Genomic DNA, 10,092 nt, shown 5'->3' on the forward strand with positions numbered 1-10,092 from the left:
GCTCGGGATCAATCTCCTCTGCCATCCAATTCACAGCCAGAGGCGCGCCGATCCTAGCCAAAAGGGGTCATCAGCACGATTATGGGCGGACCGGCCACTGGGGGCACATCATTTGCTGCTCGAAAAGCATACGCACGCCGAGTCAACGCCGTGCACACATGCAGCAAAAAGATGAAGATGGAGAATGAGATCTCCTTTTCAGATGCGGATCTCGACAACTTGATACTGCCACACGACGACGCCCTGGTCCTAACTATGCTCGTCGCGAACTGGGAAGTGAAGAAAATCCTTGTCGACAACGGAAGTTCGGCAGATATCCTGTACTATCATGCTTTCCAGAAAATGATGATAGGTGACGACCGTTTGAGGCCGGCAAACTCCGATCTATTCGGTTTCTCAAGGGAGGTCGTGAAAGTGGAGGGACAGATTGAACTCCCAGTCCTCGTCGGAGAGCCGCCCTGTCAAGCCTTCGCGATGGTCAACTTCCTGGTAGTGAGGGCCACTTCGGTCTATAACGCTATCTTGGGAAAACCCGGCCAGAACTTAATCCTTGCAGTCGCCTCAGCGTATCACCAGAAAATGAAGTTCATAACGCCAAACGGCATGGAAGAAATCAGGGGAGACCAACCACAGTCCAGGGAATGCTATGCCATGGCACTCAAGGGCAAAAATGCCGTAGAATCGCTGCCGATTGAGCTACTCGACTTGAGGGACGAAGCCCAGGGGACCCAGCCTGCCGAAGACCTCATCTCCATCCCTTTGTGCAAAGATGATAGTGAGAAAGTCGTTCAGATTGGCTCGTCTCTAGGCAGCAGCACCCGGCACAGCCTCACCCAGTTTCTTCAAGACAATGCAGACGTCTTTGCATGGGCTCCCGTTGACATGCCCGGCATAGACCCGGAGGTCAGCACGCACAGACTTGGTGTTGACCCAACCTGCAGGCCGGTGAAACAGAAAAGAAGACATTTCCCCTTCGAAAGGCGGCACGCGATAAAGGAAGAAGTGGAGAGGCTCTTAAGGGCTGACTTCATTCGAGAAATCCAAAACCTGGACTGGCTGGCAAACGTGGTCCTGGTGAAAAAGACAAATGGGAAGTGGATGACCTGCGTTGATTTCACTGATCTGAACAAAGCTTGTCCCAAGGACAGCTACCCGCTCCCGAAAATCGATCAGCTTATCGATGCCACCACAGGTCATGAACTACTAAGCTTCATGGACGCCTTCTCCGGATACAACCAAATCAGAATGTATGAGTCAGATATACCAAAGACTTCCTTTATAACGGATCAGGGGACGTACTGCTACCGTTTCATGCCCTTCGGCCTAAAAAATGCCGGGGCCACGTATTAGAGGCTCGTGAACAAATTCTTCCAGAATCAGATCAGCCGCAATATGGAAGTCTATGTCGACGATATGTTGGTCAAAAGCCGAAGTGCACAAGATCATGTGTCCGACCTGAGAGAAACATTCCAAGTCCTAAGAGAGCATAACTGTAGACACCCCATTTTGACTAAGCCCTAAAAAATAAGGAAATTTGGAAAATCTCTGGGCAGCTGGGCCCGGATCAGTCCTCGAGTGCAAATACATATATATATATATATGTAAATAAATAAAAATAAAAAAATTAGCAACTCAGGGCTCTGGGGTTAAATCTTGAATAGTTCGAGACCGTAAGTGGGCCCCCTGAAGTTTCGTCGAGATTCGACAAAATTTTGCCTGCGTAACGGAGTTTATTTCGAAAAATAGTGCAGAAGAGGGCCGAATTAGTCAAGTCGGGGGTACCCTGGGCAGAGAAAAGCCAGTGAAAAAATCCAAAAGAGGGCTGTTTTGGGAAAGAAAGGGTTGTGAAAATTCGATTGCTTTTTGGTCAAGAAAACCTCACCCCACCTATAAAATGCCATTCAATTAGGGTTCTGCAAGAGGGGGAGGCCTCATTTGAAAAGAAAAAAATTAAGAAAAGAAAACAGGGAGAGGGAGGAGGAAGAGCCGCCGACCGAATCCACCCACAGCCACCTCCCTTCTTCACCTCTAGCCATCACCAGCCGCAACCTCCACCACAACCCACCCATTTCTCCACCTCTACCTTCGGCTCCACCATCTCTGCAATTTACCCTTCGCCGGAACTCCGGCCGTGCCCTCTACCATTAAACCCATTAAATCCGGCCGTGCCCTCTACCTTCGGCTCTGCTCCTGCAAGGTATAGGATGCTGTCCAACCCTTGCAGTGTTGTTATTCTGTTCATCCCCCCCGCAAAGCATAGGATGCTGTCCAACCTTTGCGGGATGTCAGGAGCCTATCCTACGCTTATGATGATAGGATTCTGTCCTGTTGAGTCAAAAAACATCAAAAACATCTGAAAAATCAAAAATCTCAAAAATCTTGAGTCATTAGGAGTGTAGTTAGGAAATTTGGTCCGAACTACGGATGGCTTGATCCCTAGCTGAGGGGTACGTAGGCAGCTCAGGCGTGTTGCTGGCATCCTGAGTCCAGTCACCATTTTTGCAAATATCTTTCACAATTTCCACAATTTCCACAACTTTCACAACTTCAAAAACTTCTACAAGCTTCGAAACCTTTCAAAACTTTCCAAAACTACAAAAATTCTTCAAAATAACCTTGCAATTCATTTTTTCAAAAAGATCTTCCCATAGAGTTAGGAGTCTGTCCTAGGTGTGTGGGATGTCTTAGAGTTAGGAGTCTGTCCTGATTGTGTTGCTTTGCTGAGTCCTGTCGTGTGAGTGTCGTCAGAGTTAGGAGGCCTCGAGTCGTGGTCGGTTAGACACTTAGTCGAGCCGATGGCTAGACTAGGACGCGCTTAGAGAGCCCATGGTTTTCCTTAGGACACATAGCCTAGTCACACATAGGTGTAGGGTCCACTTGCATTAGTTAGGGCATATAGGGAGTCCTAAAAAAAATTACCATTCACTCGAACTTAAGTAACGGCGCAAGAAGCTTTAAAAACTAGTTAGGTCTAGTTGATCGAGTCCAGGATAGCGGTCCTAGAAGGTTAGGCATTTAGTTTAGCATAGGTCGCCGAACTACGTTGGCTCTGATTCTTCCCGAGGCCGGGATACGTAGTGCAGCTAAGATGGATGGCCATCTTGGTCCGAGTCAATTATCGCATTAGAGTCTAGGGTTTGTCATATTGTATGTTTTGCTGTGTTTTCTTACTTTCATGTACAGATCCTATACTTTTAGCTGTAGCATGCATGTGTTTGTCCACTAGAACATAGACACCAATTAGGCATGACACTCATAACCTAGCTATTCTTAGGTGTCATATCTTTCATTTCTTTTTGTGTGTGCTTCTTATTCATCTCCGAGATATGCATGATTAGCTAGACGTTATCTCGGGGATATTCGTTCCCATTTCACATGATTTTTGCCCAAAACTCTTCAAAGTTAATAATAAATGGCATAAGAGACCAGGTGCTCGCACTTGGGCGAATCAGGGGCGCCTAATCCCTTCCCCATTCGTCATCAGGCACGGACCTTTTATATCTCTGGTTATCTGTTGCGACTCTTTCTTTGTTTAAGGTGCGTCTCGAATCCGGGCTGGTCCCCGAATCGAGAGGTATCTCACTTTACATCGCCGCTCATGCTGTGAGGGGCACTCTTTCGAGAGTTCCTTGGTGGGGCTCTCCTTCACGTGGATGATCCTGAGACTCGCGAGGGGGGCCCGTCCCCCCGCCTCTCTCGGATCGGGTTCCACAATAACATGAAGCTCAACCCTACCAAGTGCACTTTCGGCGTCAGCTCAGGAAAGTTCTTGGGGTTTATGGTAAGCCTGAGAGGGATAGAGGCCAATCCAGAAAAGAACAAGGCCGTGGTGGAGCTCACTCCACCAAAAACCATCAGAGAAGTACAACGGCTAACAGGAATGGTGGCCGCACTGGGGTGCTTCATCTCAAAATCTGCAGAGAGGTGCCTGCCCTTCTTCAACGCCGTCAAAGGACTCAAGACTGCACGCTGGACAAAGGAGTGCTAGATCGCATTCGAGGAGTTGAAGCAGTACTTGTCCTCTCCACCACTGTTGACGAAGCCGGAACCGGGTGAGGAGTTGCTCCTGTACCTGTCCGTGAGCCCCATGGCTCTGGCAGCCGTCCTAGTTTGAGAAGAGCACAGCCAGCAAAAACCGGTTTACTATGTCAGCAAGGTCCTGCACGATGCCGAGATCAGGTACCAGCGGGTCGAGAAATTGGCCTACGCCCTGATCATGGCAGCCAGGAAATTGAGGCCGTATTTGCAAGCCCACACTATAAAGGTCCTGACCGATCAGCAGCTCAGGCAAGTTCTCCACAGACCGGACACCTTGGGGCGTCTTGTAAAATGGGCCGTGGAGCTGAGCGAATTCGATATCCAGTACATGCCTAGGCCAGCGATAAAGGCTCAAGTGTTGGCAGACTTCGTTGTTGAATGCACCATTCCCCAGCAGAGCCTCGAATCCAAAACTGTCCAGACCCCGGCTGTGGAAAAGGTAACCACAACTGAGGAGCGAACAGAAGCCGAGACGGAACCAGTAAGAACAGAAATCGTCCCCGTACAGGCAGAACAGGATCCATCGACCATCGAACCGCTCTGGGAAGTATACGTGGACGGATCTTCAAACAAGGGTGGCTGTGGAGCCGGTCTGATCCTCACCGGGCCTGACAACTTCACTTTAGACTACGCCCTGAGGTTCGGATTCCGCGCGTCCAACAATGAGGCAGAGTATGAGGCCCTCCTCGCCGGAATGAACCTAGCAGTCCAGACCAGCGCCCAAAGACTGAGGGCGTACTGTGACTCCCAGCTGGTTGCTAACCAGATTCAGGGGGTCTATGAGGCCCGCGACGAACGTATGATCAAATACCTCTCCAAGGTCCGCCAGTTGGCCAGCAAGTTTAAAAATTTCGAGGTCATCAGGATCCCTAGAACAGAAAATGCAAAAGCGGATGTGCTGTTTAAACTGGCTGCACCCGGATACACCACCCTCGGGAGTATATGTATGGAGTTCCTATAGAAATCCAGTATCGAAAATAAGGCCGCCGAAGTAATGCAGGTGGAGCATGAGTCCTGCTGGATGGACGAAATCATTGAATACCTGCGTAGTGGAAAACTCCCCGAAGCCAAGAAGGAGGCCCGCAAAGTGATACAGAGAGCGGCCAGGTTTTCCCTCGATGGCAAGAACCTGTACAAAAGGTCATACACCCTCTCTTACCTGAAATTCCTCCGGCCAAGCAACGCCCCATATGCTCTGCAAGAGACTCACAAAGGGATTTGTGGGGAACACCTAGGGGGCAAGGCCCTGGCAATCAAAGTACTGCTGAGAGACCTGTACTGGCCCACCTTAAGGCAAGACGCACTGGACCTGGTCAAGAAGTGCGAGAGATGCCAAAAGTTCTCTTCCACCATCCACCAACCTGCTGTGTCCATGGCCTCGATCATCAGCCCACTCCCCTTCGCGGTATGGGGGATGGACATCTTGGGCCCCTTTCCACCGGCCTCCGGAAGACGCGTGTTCGTAGTAGTGGCCATTGACTATTTCACCAAGTGGGTGGAGGCCGAACCTCTAACCCAGATCACAGAGCAAAACATGCAGAACTTCTTTTGGAAGTCGGTGGTTTGCAGATTCGGGATCCCCCGCGTCTTGATAACAGACAACGGTAGACAATTCGACTGCCGGAACTTTCGAAAATTCTCCTCTGACTTGAAGATCGAACAGAGGTTTACTTCAGTGGCGCACCCTCAGACGAATGGGCAGACAGAAGTAACGAACAGAATCCTGCTTCAGGGAATTAAAAAGAGGCTAGTTGAGAAGGCTGGCCGATGGGCAGAAGAACTTTATCATGTCCTATGGGCGTATCGTACCACCCCGCGCACATCAACGGGGGAGTCCCCATTCAACTTGTCCTTTGGGACGGAGGCCGTAATACTCGTCGATGTGGGCGCCCCGTCTCCCAGAGTCACCAACTTCAATGAACAGCTCAATGGAGATGGGCTCCGCGCAAACCTCGACTTACTGGAAGAAGCCCGGGATGAGTCCCGAATCAGGGTCGCCGCCTACAAGTAGAAAGTGTCCAACTATCATGATTTGAAGATACACCCCAGAGAATTCCGAGCAGGGGATCTAGTCCTAAGGAAGGCTGCTATCTCCCAACCAAAGAAGGTCGGAAAACTCTCCCCGACCTGGGAGGGGCCGTACCGAGTAAAAGAGGTGATTCGCCCGAGAAGTTATAAGCTGGAGACGCTGGGGGAGCACCTACTACCCCATGCTTGGAACTCAAAGAACCTCCGAAAATACTATCAGTAGTAGATCACCCGGCGTGAAAGTGACTTTGTAAATATATATTGAACGTGAATGATAGAATCTCTTTTGCAAATCTCCTCGCACTACTTGGAAACCCAGTTCACTAAGACTAGGGTACTCGCTGCTTGGTTCGCCACGGCTCGTCTCCACAAAGACCGGGAGCGCACTCCTGGTCCGGAACAAGTCCGGACAGCAAAAATCAAAGCTACCTGGAAACCCAGTTCACTAAAACTAGGGTACTCGCTGCTTGGTTCGCCACGGCTTGTCTCCACAAAGACCGGGAGTGCACTCCTGGTCCGGAATAAGTCCGGACAGCAAAAACCAAAGCTACCTGGAAACCCAGTTCACTAAAACTAGGGTACTCGCTGCTTGGTTCGCCACAGCTCGTCTCCACAAAGACCGGGAGCGCACTCCTGGTCCAGAACAAGTCCGGACAGCAAAAACCAAAGCTACCTGGAAACCCAGTTCACTAAAACTAGGGTACTCGCTGCTTGGTTCGCCACGGCTCGTCTCCGCAAACACCGGGAGCGCACTCCTGGTCAGAAACGAACCTAGACAGCAAAAAAAACCAAAGCTACTTAGGAACCTAGTTCACTAAAACTTGGGTACTCGCTTGTTAGTTCACCTCGGTTCACCCCTGCAAGGACCCGGGTCAACCGAAGCTCGAACGTCTGCCCGGAGTATTTTTGGCCTATAGTATAGAATCAAACAGTACTTAGCCAGAGGCAGACATAAGTGGATAATGGACAACTGTTAGCCCAAGAGTTCAACAAGTACTCCTATTGAAATGTTTTGATGATTAACAAACTCAATTTGTTATAAAATAAAGGTTTTATACACTAATGATTTCCTTGGCAAAGTTATAATGTTCACAGCATAGCATCCTCAAGAGTGCATGACAAATGGCAATTCATTCAAGCTCGAAGTGATATCAAAGGCATGAAGAAGGCATCACCATCTCAAAGGTAGTCAAAGACAAGGTTGAACTCAAGCCTAACAAGAATGGTAATCATCTCAAAAGTTCAAGCTTGGCTCAAGCATCAGTGGAGTTGAGTGAAGAGATGTCAAGGCCTCTACAAGGTGCCAACAAGATCGAAGACCAAGTAAATTTAGAATGTAAATGGTCCCTATGTTTAATCTAGGTCTATGGCACAAAGGAGATTTAAAATCAAACTAATTTGAACTTAATGGGTTTGTGAATGATCATAGTGGTGTCCCAACATTGTTGGACCCTCATGACATTCCATTTCACTTGATAAATTAAAGTTCCAAAAGCCCAAACAAAAACAGCAAAATATAAGAAAATATCTGCTGTCGTAGGCTTCTCGGAACTCCGAGCTCGGAACTCCGAGAATCGTTCCAGGTTAAAAAAAAAATATTCGGAGCTCCGAGCCCGGAGTCCGAGAAGACCGTTGGGGAGCGAAAATATTGTGTATTTTTCTCCCCTCTATATATATGAACCTAGGGACTCTTGGAACACTACCTAAGGAGTTTACAAAGATTTCAAGAGCACTAAAAGGCATTTATTCTCCTTCTCTTGAAGATCTTCACTCTCCATCTCTCTCTTGTGCCATTTACCTTAGATTATTCTTAAGAGACTTTAGGACATTCATTTGTTCATCTTGTTCTTGTGAGAGTGAGCGAGCTTTACTTTAAATTAGCCTATCTAGAGGCAAGCAAGCTTTTTCAATTCATCTTCTTTGTATTTGGCACAAAGGGCGCCGTAGAAGACCCTTGGAGCGTGAAGCTCGATTTGTACAAGGCGGAAGGAACGCCGTATTTAAGTTCCTTAGAGAAGATAGTGGAATCCTCAAGGAGAGTAACTTGAGAAGAGTGGAGTAGGTCTTGAGCTAAGACCGAACCACTATAAAAATCTTTGTGTCAAAGCTTCCTTGTCTCTTCATCTCTTCTCTTGTGGTAAGCTTTTTACTATTGCTTTAAATACTATTTTTGATTTCATATTCAATCTAAAACTAGTGCAATCTAAGTTTTCAAAATCCTTAAAATTTGAAAAGAAACCCAATTCACCCCCTCTTGGGTTGCTAAGTGGAATTTCACTTGGTATCAGAGCATAGGCTCTTACATAGGATTTTTTTTTGAAAACCTACAAGGGAAAGATCTAAATGGCAACCTTTTCTCATAGCAATGAGGGGCAATCCACTACTAGACCTCCCTTCTTCAATGGCTTAAACTATCCATATTGGAAAGTTAGAATGAGAGTGTTTTTAAAATCCTTAGATTTTGATGTTTGGAGAAGTATCCAAAATGGATATAATGAACCTAGTATTGATATGGAACTATGGGATGAAAATGAAAGAAAAGAATCCACTATCAATGCAAAAGCAATGAATGCCTTGATTTGTGCCTTATCTCCCGAGGAGTTCAATCGAGTTTCTACTCTTGAAACCGCTAAGGAGATTTGGGATATGTTAGAGATAGCTCATGAAGGGACAAATCAAGTGAAAGAGTCTAAGATGAATCTTCTCTTTAGAGAGTATGAACTATTCATGATGGACCCTATTGAAACCATTGCCGAAATGCATACTAGGTTTACAAACATAACAAATGGGTTGAGATCATTAGGTAAACAATTGTCTAGCAAGGACTTAGTTACCAAAATACTTAGGTCATTACCTAAAGACTGGGATCCCAAGGTCACCGCCATTGAAGAAGCAAAAGACGTATAAAAAATGGGCTTAGAAGACTTAATAGGTTCCTTAATAACTTTTGAAATGGTTTTAAAAGGAAGAGAAACCTTAAACAAACAAAAGGAAGATACAAAAAGGAAATGAATAGCTTTCAAAGCAAGAGTTGAGAGTGAAGAGGAAGAGAGTGAAGAAGACACACAAGATCATCTTGCTCTCTTCACCAAGAGATTCAAGAAATTTCTCAAGTTCAAGAAAGGAGGCAACTCTAGCCAAGGAAGAAATAGGCCTTCAAGCAAAGAGGAGATGAGATGCTATAAGTGCAACCAGGTTGGTCATATACGACCAAATTGCGCACTCATCAACAACAATGACAAGGATAGGAAGAATAGAAGAAATGGCAAAAAGGCTTTGTGTGCGGCGGCTTGGGATGAAGGGAGTGCTTCATCCGGAAATGAATCCAACGGAAAGGATGAAGATGACCTTTGCTTCATGGGACTCGCCGATGTGACACAAGATATCTCCGTATCCGAGGTAAATGATGTTGATGATATGTCTCATGAATTCTCTAATGATGAACTAATATTTGCTTGTGAAAAACTTCATGAAAATTTGGATTTACAACTTGCCAAAAACAAAACAATGAAAAAATCCTTACAAGATATCACTAGGGAATTTGGGCTCTTAAAAAAGGAATTCGATTTGCAAACCAATATAAGTGAAAAATTGATTTTGGAAAACAAAGCTTTGAATGAAGGAATAGACAAATTAATCCTTGAAAACAAAAGCTTGAAAGAGGAAAATGAGACACTTGTTTTGAAATGCAAAGAACTTGATTTAACGTTTAGAAAATTCTCATGTGGCAAAAACAAACTAGATGAAATTCTTGAAAATAAGCTTGTCTCTTTAGAAAAAAAATGGTCTTGGTTACCAACCCTTTTCTAAAAGAAAAGCTTCATTCAAAAATAAGTTTATGAAAAATTCCTCCCACATCCATGCTAACACTAGTGCCGTTATTCCTACTTGTCACTATTGTGGTAGAATAGGACACTTAAGGTTTGCATGCAATGTTAAGAAATCAAAAGCATCTAAATTTATGTGGGTTAAAAAGGATGAGCTTTATGATGTTGCTAACCTTGAAGGACCCAAGAAAAAGTGGGT

At 46.1% G+C, this 10,092-nt stretch overlaps 1 protein-coding gene across 1 annotated transcript; it reads left to right on the forward strand.

The window, feature by feature from the left end:
- The first annotated feature begins 4,216 nt into the window (after positions 1-4,216).
- On the forward strand, positions 4,217-4,999 carry LOC143885934 (uncharacterized). The gene is made up of 2 exons (XM_077389965.1): positions 4,217-4,705; positions 4,805-4,999. The coding sequence occupies exons 1-2, from the start codon at positions 4,217-4,219 to the stop codon at positions 4,997-4,999; spliced, it is 684 nt and encodes a 227-aa protein (XP_077246080.1).
- The last annotated feature ends 5,093 nt before the right edge of the window (positions 5,000-10,092 follow it).

The sequence above is a fragment of the Tasmannia lanceolata genome, unplaced genomic scaffold, assembly GCF_043159265.1.
Source record: "Tasmannia lanceolata isolate RefF3 unplaced genomic scaffold, GAP_Taslan_0.1 ptg000011l, whole genome shotgun sequence".
In the NCBI taxonomy this organism is placed as follows: domain Eukaryota; kingdom Viridiplantae; phylum Streptophyta; class Magnoliopsida; order Canellales; family Winteraceae; genus Tasmannia; species Tasmannia lanceolata.

Excerpts from the sequence above, each read along its gene's own strand:
- LOC143885934 (XM_077389965.1), top strand. The coding sequence starts at position 4,217 with ATGGCAGCCAGGAAATTGAGGCCGTATTTGCAAGCCCACACTATAAAG. Across the intron at positions 4,706-4,804 it reads TCCGCGCGTCCAACAATGAG|ATTCAGGGGGTCTATGAGGC; the intron begins GCAGAGTATGAG and ends GTTGCTAACCAG.